Source organism: Chlamydomonas reinhardtii, chromosome 13 (genome assembly GCF_000002595.2).
Source record: "Chlamydomonas reinhardtii strain CC-503 cw92 mt+ chromosome 13, whole genome shotgun sequence".
In the NCBI taxonomy this organism is placed as follows: domain Eukaryota; kingdom Viridiplantae; phylum Chlorophyta; class Chlorophyceae; order Chlamydomonadales; family Chlamydomonadaceae; genus Chlamydomonas; species Chlamydomonas reinhardtii.
Window position 1 is genome coordinate 2179067 of NC_057016.1, and position 15531 is coordinate 2194597.

Sequence of the window (15531 nt, forward strand, 5' to 3'; positions counted from 1 at the left end):
CCAAGGGCTGACTTATTATCTGGAGTCCGATGCTATCCAAGTTGTGACAGCGAGAAGTTGTGCACATGTGCGTGACGCGGACGCAAACGCCGCTGGCCTGGTGCCACCGTGCCAGATGCGCACCATCCGGCTGCATGGACGCACCGCACCCGACCTCGCACTCACGCAACACACAATTATCCGGCCCCCACACCTGCCCCCCAAAAGGTATATCAGGGGGTAGCGACAGGTTGCCTACACGCCCCCGTCCTCGCCCTCGCCCTCCACCAGCCACAGCGGCAACCCTTCCCGGCCCTCGGCCAGCGCCGCCGCCCCAAGCCGGTCTGAAGGGCTGAAGGGATGCCCGTACGGCCAAGCTGGCAGCGCAACCACCGCCGCGCGCCGCGCCATCACCGCCTCAACGTCACCTGTAGGAAGCAGGGATAGGAAGGGAATTCGTCTGGATCATATGCCGTAGAAGGAGAGCGAGCAAGCAGTCCTCTGCCGTGCTGCTGAAGTGCGGGGCGGGGGGCAAGTGGCGGTGTGATTCGCGGCTTCAGCACGCCCTCAGAGGATGCATGGCGCAACACTGGTGCAGTGCCCGCATCTTCCATCTACTCCGTAGAAAGTTTGCCCAACTCCGCTGAGGGCGGACAACACTTTGGGGAGCTTCTAGCTACGGAGCGTAAACGTTTTGGGGGGCTGAGGGAGGGCATGCCCACGGGGCCTGGCCCCTAGGAGCTTTTCATGGCATAGATGTTGTGGAAGGAGTCATCTACGCTGCACAGACGCCTCGGGCCTCAGGGCATTCACAAGATACGGGCACAAGCACGTTGCCTATCGTACCCCTCCCTTACATGGCGACTGTGTGAGTGCCACAGCCTTACCGGCGAGCGCGCTGTCAGTGAGTGTGGTGCCGCGACGCAGCACGAAAGACGCCGGCAGCGATGGCAGGGACACCGGAAGAGGCGTGGCCTGAACAGCTGCAAGCGACGCGTCAGGCAAGCCACCGCGATTGCGAGCGGCCGGGCGGCCGTGGATGCCCGGCTCATGCGGCGTGGATGCGTGCGGCTGGGGTGCCCCATGCGCGGTCGCCCCAGCAGCCCCACGGTCGTGACGATACGGTGCACCGCCGCCGCTGTTGCTACTGCTTCTGCCGTCGCTGCTGTCCTCCTCTAGTGCCTGCCGCCAGTTGCTCCGGCTGTAGCTGCTGCCGCCGCCGCCGCCGCCGCTGCCGCTGCTGCGCCCTGCGCCTGCCGCCGCCGTGCCCTCGACCACAGCCTGCCCTGACCTCCAACCCGATCTCGACGACGGCACCGGCGACGTTGATGACACCAGCGCTGCCGTGTTGTCCTGTCCGACGAAGGCGCCCGCCCGGTCGTGCCTGGTGGCGAAGTCGGCACGCGGCAGGCTCCTGCCGTACAGGTCGTCCTCCTGCACGCGCCACGACACCGATGCAGTGTCGCCGTCGCCGTTGCCGTCGCTGCTGCTTGCACGGCTAATGCTCCCGCCCCTGCTGCTGCCGCGGCCGTCAGCGCCTCCAGGCCTCGTTGTGGAGGGGTACGACACCGGGGCTGACACACCGCGCGGCTCTACCTGGTAGCAGGGCCACAGCACGCCCGGCCGCGCCGACGCGAATGCCTTGCTACTGCCGCCGCCGCCCCTGCTACTGCCATTGCTGCCCGCTGCCGCCGCTACAGCCGGCCAGGTGGGCGGCGTGTTCAGCACCAGCAGCACATCGCCCTCCGCGAAAGCGTCGCGGAGCAGCTGCCTTGCCTCAGCGCCCACCGCCGCCTCCACCGCCGCCTCCACTGCCGCCTCCCCTGCCGCCCCGGCCTGCCTCCCTTCCGACTGCGTATCACGCAAGCCCTGACCCCTGCCGGACCCCCCGCCTCTTCCGCTGCCTCCAGCCCAAAACCCGCTGTCCTCGCCCAGTGCCCAGCAGTCAGCCGCCGCAAACGCACCCACGCCGCCGCCCGCCGCCGCCTCGGCCGCCGCCGCGTCCCGCACCGCCCTGGGCATGGGCACCTCTCGCCCCAGGCTCCAGCGCCCGCGCGTGGGGAAGGGGAAGTGCGAGCGCGGCATGTTGCGCGCGCGCGGCCAGCCGCCGCTGCGGCGCAGGCACGAGACCGCGGCGGCGACCAGGGCTGCTGTGGCGTCGACGGCGGGTTGCAGGGGTGCGCTAGGGGTGGGGGTGGCGAGGCAGGCGGCGATGGAGGGCAAGCCCAGCAGCGAGGCGTGGCGGGCGAGCGCGAGGGCCGGGTGCGAGCCGCCGGCCAAATCTGCAAATGGTTGAAAGGCAGCTGTTAGGGACAAAAATATCAAGGGTGACGAGTGTCGAGATGAGCAGACGCGTTCACAAGCGGCTCATGGCGTGTGCACAGCCAAGCACCACACGGCCACCTGTGCTGCTCGCATCCGGCCGACTCGCATGAGGTGCCTGGCAGCCGGCGACCACACATGTCCCACAGCTCTACCCGATTTAACCTTCCCTTAACTTAAGGATCCCAACCTCCCCTGTCTCAAAAAAAACCGCTCCGGCCCTCCCAACCTCCTTCCCAGCCCAGCACCCCGCTGTCTCACCCGCTCCCAGCGCGGGGCCGCGGTGCACGCCGCTGACCAGCAGCACGGGGCTCAACCCCAGCCCCGCCGCCAGGCCGGCGCTGGGGTCGGCTGCCGCCAGCACGCAGTCCGCCGCGCTGGCGCCGCCACCCAGCGAGAAGGTGAGCGGCAGCTGCGCGCCGGCGTGGTGGCGCAGAGGCAGTTCGGCGTCAAAATGGAGGAGGCCGCTGCTGGAGGCTGTGGTGATGGGGCTGGAGGGGCTGGGGCTGGGGTTGGAGCTGGGGTTCGTGCCGGAGGGGGTGGCTTCAGGGCCGATGACGAGCACCTCCACTCCGGGCACCAGCTCCTGGATCTGCGCGTTCAGGGGAGAGGGCGAATGGGGTGAACTACGTGCGGGAGGGTGCCGACTTGTGAGCTGAAGGCCAGGGTTGAATCCATGACGGGCACATAGGTTCGACCTAATTTTATGCACTATGTCAGTAGTTCACGCCTCACCTTGAGGCCGAGCTCCTGCAGGTGCGGGCTGCACACACTAGCGCCTGTGGACGGTGTTGCGTCCGCAACTATGATGCAGGGCTTCGCAAAAGCCTTTGCTTCTATTCTTCTATGAACTGAATACGCATTGTGTGAAACAATTGGGTGAAAGTCGCTGGTGCGCCAGCCAACGAGCTTGCGGTTGTGAACTGAACTCCTGTGCGCTCGCATTTCTAATCCAGAATGTTACAGTATATTATTTCATAGCTCTTATATGATTTTTATGATACAAGCACGGAGCGGCCACACCACGTCCCCCCGCCCACGTTCCAATCGCACACGCATTATCCTCAACGGGTCTCCCATCAGCGCACCGGCCCGCAGCACAGGGGTCACATCCACCTGGCCAGCTAACCTTCGCACCGTACACCTGCGCAACGGAAGGACACTCTAGCTTCGGCCGCACGCTTGCTTGAAGCTGGCCTTGAGAAGTCGTCCCGGGCAACATCGTCATAGCACTGTGCTACAGCCCTTGCGCGCCCCAGCCTTCCATTACAGCGCAATGGTGCAGCTACAAGTCCCAACTAGCGCAGCCTGTCACCAACTCACCAACTCATTTACATGCAGCCCTCACTTCCCCTCTCGTAAGCCCCATCCCACGCCCCATCCCAGCCTTCTTCACAGGTCCAGCTTCTCCGCCTTGAGGCCCGCCAGCGCCTGCCGCAGTCGCGCCTGCCGCTGTGCGAACTCGGCGTCGCTGACCGCCGGCACCGCACCCGCCAGGTCCACTGCCGCCACCGGTGACTGCGTCTGTGTCACATCCACTGCGCCGGGAGCAAGCACATACGGGGGCAGCACGGGGGCAGCAGGGGCAGGTTAAGGCAACCAGTGTCCGGAGCTAGTGCACTTGGTGTTTGGGGCGGCTAGCCCTCCACTACAACCCAAAGCCCTACGAAGGAGCAACACAAAAACATACTCTCACCCTCCTTCTCTAAATCCGCAATCCTCTGGTACCAGCACTCCCTGCCCTTCCTTTCAAACTATCCCCAGCCCTTGAAACGCCCATCCCCCGACACGCACGCCCCACTCATATCACCTCCCCCCCGCCCCCGCCCCCGCCCCACAGCCCCCGCCCCACAGCCCCCGCCCCACAGCCCCCGCCCCACAGCCCCCGCCCCACAGCCCCAGCCCCACAGCCCCAGCCCCACAGCCCCAGCCCCCCAGCCCCAGCCCCACAGCCCCCGCCCCACAGCCCCTGCCCCACAGCCCCAGCCCCACAGCCCCAGCCCCACAGCCCCAGCCCCCCAGCCCCCAGCCCCACAGCCCCCGCCCCACAGCCCCCGCCCCACAGCCCCCGCCCCACAGCCCCCGCCCCACAGCCCCCGCCCCACAGCCCCCGCCCCACAGCCCCCGCCCCACAGCCCCCGCCCCACAGCCCCAGCCCCACAGCCCCAGCCCCACAGCCCCAGCCCCACAGCCCCAGCCCCACAGCCCCGCCCCACAGCCCCAGCCCCACAGCCCCAGCCCCCGCCCCCGCCCCAGCCCCCCAGCCCCAGCCACACCTGCACGCCCGCGCCCGCGTCCTCCTCCGCCCTGCCGCCCGGGCGCGAGGGCACCGCCGTCAGCTGCAGGTATCGTAGCAGACCCGACCCATGCCCCGGACCCGACCCATACCCCGGACCTGACCCATACCCCGGACCCGACCCATACCCCGGACCCGACCCATACCCCGGACCTGACCCCAACTTCAACCCAGAGCCGGAGCCGGAGCCCGAGCCGGAGCCGGAGCCGGAGCCGGAGCCGGGGCCGGGGACGGGTACGGGGACGGGTGGTGCAACGGCACCGTTGCCGGCGTGGCCTGCAGGGGCTGCTGACGTGCCCAGGGCCGCGCGGCGCGCGGCACGCCACTTCAAGCGAGTGGCGCCGCCGCCGCCACCACCAGCTGCCCGGGTGCCGGCGGCAGCGGCGGCGGCGCCGCCGTCCGGTCGCGGCGGCGGCTGCGGCGATGACGGCACCGAGCCGGAGGCCGGGGCGGTGGGCTCGTTGTAGGGGGGAATGCGCAGCTGCGCCACCAACTGCGACACGGCACACGGTGACGTTGTGGACACCTCCATCACGTAACGCGTTGCCGCGACGTAATGAATCCCAGCTGCGCAGATGCGGTCGCAGTCCCTGCTTCGCCCTCATGACTACACACATTATCAACTCTCGCCCCTCGCCCCTCGCCTCTCGCCCCCACGCCCCTCGCCCCTCGCGCCACCCACGCACCTCCTTTATCAGCGCCGCTGCCGCGTTGATGCGCGGGTGGTGCGCTCGGCAGTCACCGCCGTACCCACTGCCCCCCGCCGTCGTGCCCGCACCCACAGGCACAGCCCCGCGGGCCCCAACCGCAATGCCGGCGCCAGCGCCAGCGCCTCTGCCCCGGCTGCTACTGCCGCTGCTGCTGCCACTGCTACTGCTGCCGCTGCTGCTGTTACTGCTACTGCTACTGCTACTGCCTCCACCCACGATGTCTACCACCTCGTGGCTGCCTTCGCGGAACAGCCCCACCAGGGGGCGGCCGGGGGCGCCGCGCACCGCCAGTTTGGCACGACACCGCCAGCCGTGCGCCGTCTGCGAGGGCGGTTGGCAATGCATGTGTGCGTGTGTTGGAAAGCATCGAAGGTAAGCAAGGGCGCACGTACGCAAGTCCCTACAAGGATGTGTATGTGTATGTGCGCATGCTGTGCAGACACAGACACACAAACCGCACAACACACACACACACACACACACACACACACACACACACACACAGCATCTCCCTCGCCCACCTTCATGACTGCCGGCAGGTGCTCCAGCCCCAGTCCCCGAAAGAACGCCGCCGCCTCGCCGTACAGCGGCGGCGCCGCCAGGCCCTCCTGCAGGCTACAGCCGGAGCAGGCGCCGAAATGGGCACAGCCCAGCTCGGAGCCCAGGTCAGCCACTGCCACAGGCCGCGCTGCTGCTACTGCCGATGTGGCTGCAGCAGCTGCTGCGGCGGCGGTGGCGGTGGTGGCGGCGGCTGATGTCACCGCGGTTGAAGAAGAGGCAGAGGCACGGCTGCGCAGGGGGAGGTGGGGCGCCCCGCGCCCGCGCCCGCCCTGCCGCAGCCCAGCACCCGTCGAGTTGCTGTCTGTCGGCCCGTTGCCAGCAGCCGCCGTGCCGCCTGCTCTACCGCTGCGCTCCTCGCCTTGCCATCGCCCCGGCCTCCTCTGCCCACTAGCCTCACCACTGCTGCTGGGGCTACTGCTGCTGCTGCTGCTGCTGCTGCTGCTGCTGTTACTTCGGCTGCTGTTACTTCGGCTGCTGCTATCACGCCTGTTGCTATCAGGGCTGTTGCTATCCTTGACAGCCTGGGGCCGGCCCACAGCCAGCCGCTGCGGTGCCGCGGGTGCGCTGGTGGAGGGCGTGTCAGAGTCCTCCATGATGTCGGACGTCGTGGGCCGGTCGTCGGAACCATGGGAGCGGGGAGCTACGCCCGGGGCCGGCGGGCGACGGCGGTGAGCGTGGGGCCCTGCACGAGCCGGCCGGTCGCGCGGCGCAGCCGCAGTGATAACGCCGCTTCGCCGAGTTTGCATGAGCATTGTGATACTCATGCTTAGTTGGGTTACTCTGAGGCCCGACGAAGCCCTTGCAATTCGGAGCCCCGCGACCTCAATTCAGCAAGGCGGCCCCCAAAGCAATGCTGCATTTCGCTACATGTTTGTGCATACTATATCGCGTATATTTAATTACTTTGTTGCACACACTGGATTGCTATTTAGCCCTGGCAGTGTCTGGCAGTGTAAAATATCGTGGCTGACGGAATTCTTGCAGCTTGCGCGCTGTTTACATACATGGATGTGGTATTTCAGGATGTTCTAGCATTTAGCAAGGGTAAAGGCCTTCTTAAAGTTAAGAACGCGCGCGGATGCTTGTATGCCACCACCCCAGCCCACCCCACCCCACCCCCCGCCCGAGCCTGGGCCACGCCTCATTATACGCCCTCACGCCCCCCCGCCACCCTCTGTTGCACCTCCCGCCGCTCCCGCGCAGATTTCAACTGCCGCCTGTAGCGCCGCCGCCGCCGCGGCCCGGTGCGGCCCGGTGAGACCATCCTGGGGGGTGGGGGCTTGGGGGCAGGAGCCGGCAGGAGCAAGCAGGAAGGGCGCTCCCCGCCGCCAAACAGGTTGCCCCTGACTCCCCCAGAACCCCACGCTTTCAGTCCCTTCATATGTATACTAGTAACCTGCTGCTGGAGTGGGAGGGCGGTCTGCGTTCACCTGGGGCCGAAATGGGCGGGTTTTGGCCAGCCACGGTGTACGTGCGGCTACGGTCGAGCCGAATTGCGATGGGGCGAGCAACAACTCACTCTACATGGCATTTAAATACCTATGAATACTTTGAGTGCACCTCCTGTTCAGAACTTGAGGCTGTGTCGACCGGCACCTTGGCCACCGGGCTCGAGCAGCCAATTCTTCAATGCTCGATCGAAGCCGTGTCTATTTTTGAATATAAGTAGCGGTTAGGGCGTCTCTACGAGGGCTAAAAGCAGCTCTTGGCGCACGGGGCTGCATTTCGCGAGCTCGACATGCGGACAGGTCACCCCAGAGCATACAACAACATGTCTTAGCATAGAGATACCATTTGAGGTTATCTGGACCGGTTTGGGCTGTGGGCGGAGGGATATGTGGGCACGCTCCTGAGTACCCTGGTGGCTGGTCCCCAGACCTGTCCTTGTCGACCTTCAGGTTCCCATCAAACAACCCGCATCAAACATCCTTCCTCTGCTTAATGTATTTCTGATTTAGTGACCAGCGCCCTTAGGCGAATGTTGCGCCACATGGAACGGCGGGAGCGGGACTTTGCCGCCTCAAAACGTTTCGGGATGTGCCAGCGCGACGTGCTGTACGCGACCCGATTAAATTTGCAATTATAACGCAATAGTGCACGGTGAGCTGCTGGAATGGGAGCACAATCGAACATCCTTCAGAGCCTTCTTTAACTATCATACGGCCGCTCAGTCGCACTGCTGCACGGCATCTTGTCGCAAAAACACTTACCATCGGAAAAGGAAGGGAACCAGTGTCGGACGCGCGATGTCCCTACGAACCCGAAATTCCGGATCCAGGATGGCACAACCGCCACAACCGAGAGTGCACAAATAGCAGCGCTCAGAGGACAGGGCTCTCTCAACTTATTCAAGTTCAGATTCTATCTTTACTCAAAATGGCGTATTCCCGTCTTGTGCTGGCGCTCAGCGCGCTGGCGCTTGCCGGCGTGGTTGTCAACGCCGACGTGCAGCTGCACGCGGACGATGACGACGCCTGGCTTCGTAAGGACTTTCGCCGCAACATGATTGCTGAGGTAAGAACGCACTGGGCATGGCAGGTGCACAATTGGCTGCACCAGGAGTAAACTCATTGCTAAGGCATATGCACCTTGTCCATGCCGATGAGTGCTGAGCCCACCTCTCGTTGATCCCGCATGCTTATAGGCCGGCAATGCGGCGTATAAGCACGAGACTGGTGAGTCTACCCGCGCGGCTGATGGGAGACAGGCTTTCCCATAGACAGGCGCACGTCGTGCCGTTCGCAATTCCCAGTGTCGATCGACGCGGGACCCACACCTGTGTCTGACCCGCCTCTCTTCCCCGTTCATCTCCCCTTCCTTGACAGTGCACTGCGACCCCAAAGCTGTGGGCAGCGTGGCTGGCTGCTTTGATCAGAATATCCCCGCCGTCGGCAACATCGACTACAAGTTCGGTGCCCCGCAGGTGTGTTCCTTGGCTGGGGCGCGACTTTGTTTGTGGTCCCGCCCTGCGCAGCCTCAATTTGTTTAGGGGGGAGTAAGGGCGGCTGGCTGTTGTCTGGGGAAGGGGTTACTTACTTGGCATCAGAGGTGCTTGGCATAAGGCAATGGCTCGGGGTTGGAGCCTGCGCGCGGCCTTCTGTCGCCCCATCGAGCGAAAGCACTTCTACTGTCGCCTGCAATGTTTCAAGCTTTATGACCCACACCGAGGTTGATGAACCGTCGCATGGCAGCGGCTCGGGGGCCGTTCGCAGCATGCGCGTGCGCGTGTGTGCGCCTCACTCCGGTCTGGCTGGCGGCCCGACACCACACCAAAGCTTTGCCCCGGACTTCATTATGCGCATGTGTTTTTGACTTGGCAGGTTTCCTACCCCACCGATGGCAGCCCCTGGGGCGTGCACCTGACCGGCCCCTACCCCGATGGCCGCACCTACCTCGTCTCCTGGTGAGTCCCCGAGCGAGCGCCCCGGGAGTGGAGTTGATGTCAACGTCATTCAAGGGCTCGCTTCTGCTGCGTGGCTGGGAAGCATTGCCGCACCTGCGAGCAGGTGTCCTCTTGCATGTACACACAATCACATGCACAGTCGGCCGTTGCTTTCAATTTTAGTTTTACTCTTGTAATACACACACAAACACACACAAACACACATACACACACACAGGTACGTGGGCGCTCCCACCATCGGCGCCTCTGTCATGCGGCCTGACGTGTGCGGCCTGAAGACCTACGCCGCGGTGCGCAAGGCTGGAGGTGAGCGACGCACGCACGCACACACACACACACACACACGCACACGCACACGCACACACACACACACACACACACACACACATTGGCCAAATTCCTTTCCCTTTTAGCACATGTTCCGGATGCCTGCCTGCTGCCTGGCCCGCCTAAAACTCTGCATGCACCTGGTCACAAGGAAGCACAGCAGCTCACTTGAGGCAGACGCCTACCTACCTCCCGCCTCTCAACAAGCCTTGCTCCCGCCCGTCCCCACTCCCTGCCCCCAACCTCCCTCCCTCCCTACCACACCGCACCGCCGCCGCCCCGTAGCCAAGGGCTGGACCAAGCACACTGGATCGGTGGTCAACTACCTGCGTGCCTACACCGACCCTGCCCTGGTCAACGGCACCTACCTGTCGCCCCAGATCCACCACGTCGTCCTGCCCCACCTGGACCCCAACACCTTCTACTACTACCAGGTCCGTACGGCAGTTACAGCTCGTACCGTGAAGTTCGTGTAGTGCGTGCATTGCTTAGGGAGCTGCTAAAAGAGAGGAAGGGTGGAAGGGTTGCGGGGCGTAGGGCTGGACGGGCGTATGGAGGGCTGGATGTGTGGCGGGGGTGCTGGGTCTCGATGGATGGTGTGGTTGTGGGGTAGGTTTTTTGGGGGTGGGGTGGGGCGGGGGTTTGGGAATGTTGTTGGGCAGCGAGGAGGCGGTACCTTAAATAGGGTGACATGGTGAGCTGCCACCTTACTGAACGTGTGTGTATTACAGTCCTTGCTTCATTCCGTCCGCGCATGTGTGCGCCGCCGCAATCACCACCGCCACAACTGCCACCACCACCTACCACCGCAAACAGGTTGCTGACATGAACGGCCAACTGATGGGCGAGTACCGCTTCAAGACCCTGCCGTGAGTACCGTAGTGCCGCGTGCGTGCGTGTCCAGGGGGCTGCCCGGGGCTGTCCGGGGGAAAACTACATGTGTCACGTGCGTGTCGTACTGTGGTCGCCAGGTAGGTCTGCTCCGTACGGTGCCGTGGGCTTCGGGAAAGCACTTAACACTTCCTGTGCTTGCCGCCCCGCGCATGCATGCATGAACATCCTCGGTTTCCCCCGGGTTCCCCCGTGTCCTGCCTGCCTTTCCGTATCTCCCTAACTCAACCGTGCACGCCTCCCTCTTCTCACCACCACACGCCGTACAGGGGCCCTGGCAGCAAGTCCGTCTACCCCCTGCGCGTCGGCCTGATCGCCGATGTTGGCCAGGTGGGGTGTGTGTGCGTGCCCGCCGCGCCAGGCCCCATACATCCCGCCAGGCCCCATCCTGTCGGGCTGTCGGCCCACATCTCCATCTGCTTGGGCTCCATGTCAACATCCATCCCGCGTTTGGCCTCTCAATCTGCTGTCTCGCCCCATGTGACCTCGCCATCACCCTCATGCTTGCAACCATCCAGCTCGGGTCTCGGGTCAACGCGCCGACTCCCGCCACCACGCCGTCTCGCTCTCCCCTCCCCCCCCATCCCCACAACTCTTGACCTGACCTCATGCTTGACTTCTTATACATCTCGTTGTGATCACGCACACGCACACACGCAGACTGTCAACTCTAGCGACACGCGCGATCACCTGATGGCCAACAAGCCCCAGGTGGTGATCTTGGTGGGAGACAACAGCTACGCCGATAACTACGGCGCCCTGAGCCCCGATGATCTTGACGGTTCTGGCACCAACCAGCAGTGAGTTTGCGAGGGCCCGGACACGTGCCCAGCACTTCGCGGAGCGGGTGTGGTCCGCTACTCGCATAGATCGCTGGCCACGCACATTGCGGCAGCGCTGTGTTGCATGTGTGTGTGGGGGAGGTGTGTGTGAATATGTGTGTGTGTGTATGTGTGTGAGTGTGAATACCAGACCAAGTCAAACCGAGCCCAATGCAAAGAGCGATGGGGAGGTAGTCAGGCCTTGCGAACCTGATACTGCTGAGGCGTGGCACTTCCATCAACTCCATCCATCACCTGCATCCCTTCACCCTGCTGCATCCCCTTGGCCCCTGCACCCCTCCCTGCTCTGCGCAACAGGCGCTGGGACACCTACCAGCAGCTGTGGCAGCCGCTGTTCTCGACCGTGCCCATCCTCAACTGCGCTGCCAACCACGAGCTGGGTGCGTAGGGTGGGAAGGGCAGGCGGGAAGGGCAGGCTGGAAGGATGGATTTTGCGTGCACATATCGATGTCTGCTGGCCTCAAGAGTGACATGCGGCATGCGGCATGCCCAATGGACCCGCCCACTCGATCGGGCACTTGCTTGCAGCTGCTGCATCTAGCCATGCACGCACTGCCTTCCCACTCCAGCGAGCTAACGTGTTGTGCCGCCGCCCGCGTTCGCTCTCCCCCACCCCCACACGCTCCAACAGAGACCGAGGGCATCCCCGCCGTGATCAACAACACCACCACCAGCTTCTCCTTCCCCACCAACTACCCCTTCCAGTCCTACTCGGCTCGCTTCCCCGTGCCCGGCACCACCTCCAACTTCGGCGACATCACCCAGAACCTGTACTACTCCACTATCATCGCCGGCAAGGTAAGGAAACAAACGGCGAATGTCGGCGAAATGTCTTGTGCGCTCATGGTTACGCTGCGTGCGGCGGGTTGGTAACGAGCGTGCATGGTGCAAATGCGGCTGTGTGTGTTAGCTAGCTTTCAATAATGAGCTCCTGACGCTGACTTTTGAAACCCTCGCGCACGTCACGTCAAGTTTCTGCTGTCTGAATGAAACCTCCCTATGCGGCACGGGAATGCTCATGTGCAGGTCAAGCTGATCACCATGAACAACTACGTGCCGTTTCACAAGGGCACCCCTCAGTACCAGTGGGCCATGAAGGAGTTCGCCTCCGTGGACCGCAAGATGACCCCTTGGCTGTTCGTGCAGGTGCGTGAAGTGCACATTTTAGTGCGGCGGAGAAACGGCGACTTGAAGTGACCACTTGCTGCGGCGGTTACTGGGTATGCCATGCAGGACATGCCTCGTGTGTCTGCAATGTGAACATGTGGATGATTGCTCGTTCCGTGTTTCATGTACGGAATGGTGACAACCCGCCCCCGCCCCCGTTCATTCGCCCCTCCCGCCCCTTCCCCGGCCCCTGCGCCCCCGCGTTCTGCTTCCCACCCCCCACCCCCGCAGTTCCACGCGCCTCCCTACCACACCTACTTCACCCACTACAAGGAGATGGATTGCTTCATGTCCATCTGGGAGGACGTGTTCTACGAGTAAGCGTCCTTGCGAGCTGCTGCTTGCTTGGATGATGCATATTATGAAGAATGATGAATACCTGCCGCTTACTCGCCGTAAACAACGCACGCACATGTCACCAACCAACGAACCCCCCACAACCAACCGACAGGTACGGCGTTGACCTGGTCTTCAACGGCCACGTGCACGCCTACGAGCGCACCCACCCCATGTACAAGTACAAGCCCGACAGCTGCGGTCCCATCTACATCACCATCGGCGACGGCGGCAACGTGGAGGGCCCCTACCGGTGAGCTGCTGTGTGCACGCTTGGAGGCAGAGGGGGGCCGAGGGGGGCTGCGAGGCTGGGGGTTGGGGCAAGGGGTTCGAGCCTCCGCCTTCATCCTGCTTCCCGGCACCGATTGCGGCCATCTGTATTCGCCACGGTTCTCTTCTGCTTATATGGCTGTCCTACATGTATGTTACCGTATGGAGAGAGTGATTGGCGTTTGATTGGCGGACGGCATGCACGGGCCTGCTCCGACGGCGCTTGATCGACGGACGGCTGACAAGTTGCACGCGTGTGCGCCCCCCCCTCCCGGTTCCTACCCGCAGCAACTTTGTCGATGAGATCAACCCCAACAACAACAAGACCTACTGCGAGGTACGACCGGCCCTAACAAGCGCGCGCGCCACCTTCCGGTGCCATCCTACATCCGGATGCCGGGCGCGTTTGGCCTTGAGCCCGTTGAGCCCTGCCTCTGCCTCACACGAGCAGCCTCACGCGCTCTCTCACCCGGCCCCGCCCCTCGGCTCCACGCGTCCACGCACAGGCTCTGCAGACCGGTGGCAAGAGCCCGGTGGCCCTGGCGGCCTCCAACCCCTCCGGCTGGGGCCCCGGCTACCAGCGCCAGGCCCACGCGCCCGGCTGCCCCACCGTCACCTTCCAGGTGTGTTATTACAACGACATCATCACACGTCAAGTATGGCACATCTAATATGGCGCATGGCGAGCTGGTGCATGCATGGTACCATGATTGGGCTCAGCAGATCTGAACACGTACGGCAGGCCTTGCGGTCGCTTGCGGGCGCGTGTGTGGCCTTGCGTATATGCGGGCACAGCGTCGCTCTGCCCAACTGGATCCGAATGCGAATCCGATGTACGAGCAAATGCCCCTCCCTTCGCGTCCCTCAGCAGCCCGCCCCCTTCGCGTCGCGTGTTCGCGCGCTGCTTCATCTCTGTTTCTGGACCAGATCCTCTTGACCGGCACTTTACTCTTTGTATGCCTCCTCCCACGACTTGCATCCTTCCCCGCCACACCACTGACCCCACCCCCGTTGAGCTGAACTGGGAGTGAACTGCCCCAACCACCCAACCACCCAACCGCCCCACCGCCCTGCCCCCACAGCCCGCCACCTCCGTGGACAACGGCATCCTGGTCCCCTCCAACATGACCGCCGCCGGCCAGCCCGCCATGGGCTTCTGCCAGAACAGCCAGCCCACCTGGAGCGCACACCGCGACCCCAGGTGCGTGAGCGCGCGCGCGTGTGTGTGTGTGCAAATGTTTTGTGTGTGGCTGTGTGTGGCTGTGTGTGTGTGTGTGTGTGTGTGTGTGTGTGTGTGTGTGTGTGGCTGTGTGCTGTGCGTGCGCGTGTGTTACTATGTGTTGACATGTGCGTGTGGGTGAGTGCGGATTTGGTTTGGAATGTGTCGACACTGTATGATATGCACGGTATGTGCGTGCATGCGGATGCGCAAGGAAGCAGCGTCGTGTGTGCGTGTCTGCGGTATCACTGCATGTGTGTCCCGCGCCTCTACTTGAACCCCCTGCCTCGTGCATCCCCCGCCCCGCCCCGCAACCGCCACAGCTTCGGCCATGCCATCCTGGAGCTCCAGTCGGACTCGGTGGCACGCTTCAGCTGGTACAAGAACCTGGAGGGCAACGCGGTGGGTGTGCGAGCCAGGCAGTGCGGGGGCGTGAGGGCGTGCCGCAGCCCGTGTGTGCCGCATGGATTGGCCCCACGCACCCATGTTGTGTGTCGCCACCCGCCGCGCACATGGACACAACCATGCCCGCACGCTTCACTCTGCATGTGCTACTGCTGTACGCACGGCACGTACGACACGCACACACACACACACACACATTGTTGACAGGCAACCCTTTATTTCAACGCAACCACACGTGTGCAGGTGTCTATGGATGATGTGGTTCTTGAGCGCCTGGGCGCGTGCGCCTCGCGCATGCCCAGCTCAGAGATGATGATGGGCCGTCGCATGATGTCGGCGTAAGCAACCAGCAAGCAGTCGTTCAAGCGTTCTGCGTGATGACCAGACTGATGTGTATTGGCGTCTGAGCTGATGCAGTTTTGAGGAATCACGTACAAACTTGTCAATCGGGACCAGTAAGGACACGCTCCCGCACGTGCCGTTATGCCGTATGTACATACCGATAGACGTAGGGTGCTGTTTGCTTGGGGCGTGCGGTTTATTGCTATCTTTGTGGGTCACACGCGAATCCGGACACAGTAGGCAGTGGGCGAGTAAGCGCGCTTCAGCCCTTCGTCACGGCACTTTCTGTGGTTGCTGTTGCGCGTGCTTGCTTACTTGCTGGGATTTTTTTGAGCTGAGCCGGCTAGCAGCGAGCCAGTGACACTGCCGCGTAATCCGGTGATCCTGACGTTCAGCCAAGTAACACATGTGTGTGCATGTCAACACCAGCTGAGGGGTGCAGGGATCTATTACATGTAGTC

At 63.4% G+C, this 15531-nt stretch overlaps 3 protein-coding genes across 3 annotated transcripts; 1 reads left to right on the forward strand and 2 right to left on the reverse strand.

Moving 5' to 3' along the window:
- Positions 1 to 23: 23 nt before the first annotated feature.
- On the reverse strand, positions 24 to 3199 carry CHLRE_13g578050v5 (uncharacterized protein). Its single transcript, XM_043069496.1, has 5 exons — positions 3161 to 3199; positions 3037 to 3080; positions 2563 to 2893; positions 867 to 2261; positions 24 to 407 (listed from the first exon to the last, which is right to left on the reverse strand). The coding sequence occupies exons 1-5, from the start codon at positions 3162 to 3164 to the stop codon at positions 235 to 237; spliced, it is 1947 nt and encodes a 648-aa protein (XP_042917477.1). The 5' UTR covers positions 3165 to 3199; the 3' UTR covers positions 24 to 234.
- Positions 3200 to 3249: 50 nt separating this feature from the next.
- On the reverse strand, positions 3250 to 6869 carry CHLRE_13g578201v5 (uncharacterized protein). The gene is made up of 5 exons (XM_043069503.1): positions 5829 to 6869; positions 5284 to 5628; positions 4751 to 5090; positions 4578 to 4640; positions 3250 to 3839 (listed from the first exon to the last, which is right to left on the reverse strand). The coding sequence occupies exons 1-5, from the start codon at positions 6618 to 6620 to the stop codon at positions 3694 to 3696; spliced, it is 1686 nt and encodes a 561-aa protein (XP_042917478.1). The 5' UTR covers positions 6621 to 6869; the 3' UTR covers positions 3250 to 3693.
- Positions 6870 to 7459: 590 nt separating this feature from the next.
- Positions 7460 to 15519, forward strand: CHLRE_13g578350v5 (uncharacterized protein). The gene is made up of 19 exons (XM_043069504.1): positions 7460 to 8382; positions 8513 to 8543; positions 8694 to 8791; positions 9189 to 9271; positions 9489 to 9577; positions 9884 to 10032; positions 10415 to 10467; positions 10759 to 10819; positions 11150 to 11289; positions 11629 to 11711; positions 11963 to 12129; positions 12358 to 12477; positions 12730 to 12815; positions 12950 to 13087; positions 13393 to 13441; positions 13611 to 13727; positions 14187 to 14305; positions 14647 to 14725; positions 14972 to 15519. Exons 1-19 carry the CDS (start codon positions 8245 to 8247, stop codon positions 15068 to 15070), a joined length of 1899 nt encoding a protein of 632 aa, XP_042917479.1. The 5' UTR covers positions 7460 to 8244; the 3' UTR covers positions 15071 to 15519.
- Positions 15520 to 15531: the final 12 nt, after the last annotated feature.

What these genes read in the sequence shown, in the direction of transcription:
- CHLRE_13g578050v5 (XM_043069496.1), bottom strand. An exon ending in CGGCCCCGCGCTGGGAGCGG is followed by an intron (nt 2,262 to 2,562) that starts GTGAGACAGCGG and finishes AACCATTTGCAG; the next exon opens with ATTTGGCCGGCGGCTCGCAC. An exon ending in CACTGACAGCGCGCTCGCCG is followed by an intron (nt 408 to 866) that starts GTAAGGCTGTGG and finishes TGCTTCCTACAG; the next exon opens with GTGACGTTGAGGCGGTGATG.
- CHLRE_13g578350v5 (XM_043069504.1), top strand. Translation starts at nt 8,245, where the DNA reads ATGGCGTATTCCCGTCTTGTGCTGGCGCTCAGCGCGCTGGCGCTTGCC. An exon ending in TACCGCTTCAAGACCCTGCC is followed by an intron (nt 10,468 to 10,758) that starts GTGAGTACCGTA and finishes CACGCCGTACAG; the next exon opens with GGGCCCTGGCAGCAAGTCCG. An exon ending in AACGTGGAGGGCCCCTACCG is followed by an intron (nt 13,088 to 13,392) that starts GTGAGCTGCTGT and finishes TCCTACCCGCAG; the next exon opens with CAACTTTGTCGATGAGATCA.
- CHLRE_13g578201v5 (XM_043069503.1), bottom strand. Translation starts at nt 6,620, where the DNA reads ATGCTCATGCAAACTCGGCGAAGCGGCGTTATCACTGCGGCTGCGCCG. An exon ending in TGGGTTGAAGTTGGGGTCAG is followed by an intron (nt 4,641 to 4,750) that starts GTCCGGGGTATG and finishes CGATACCTGCAG; the next exon opens with CTGACGGCGGTGCCCTCGCG. An exon ending in ACGCGGGCGCGGGCGTGCAG is followed by an intron (nt 3,840 to 4,577) that starts GTGTGGCTGGGG and finishes CTCCCGGCGCAG; the next exon opens with TGGATGTGACACAGACGCAG.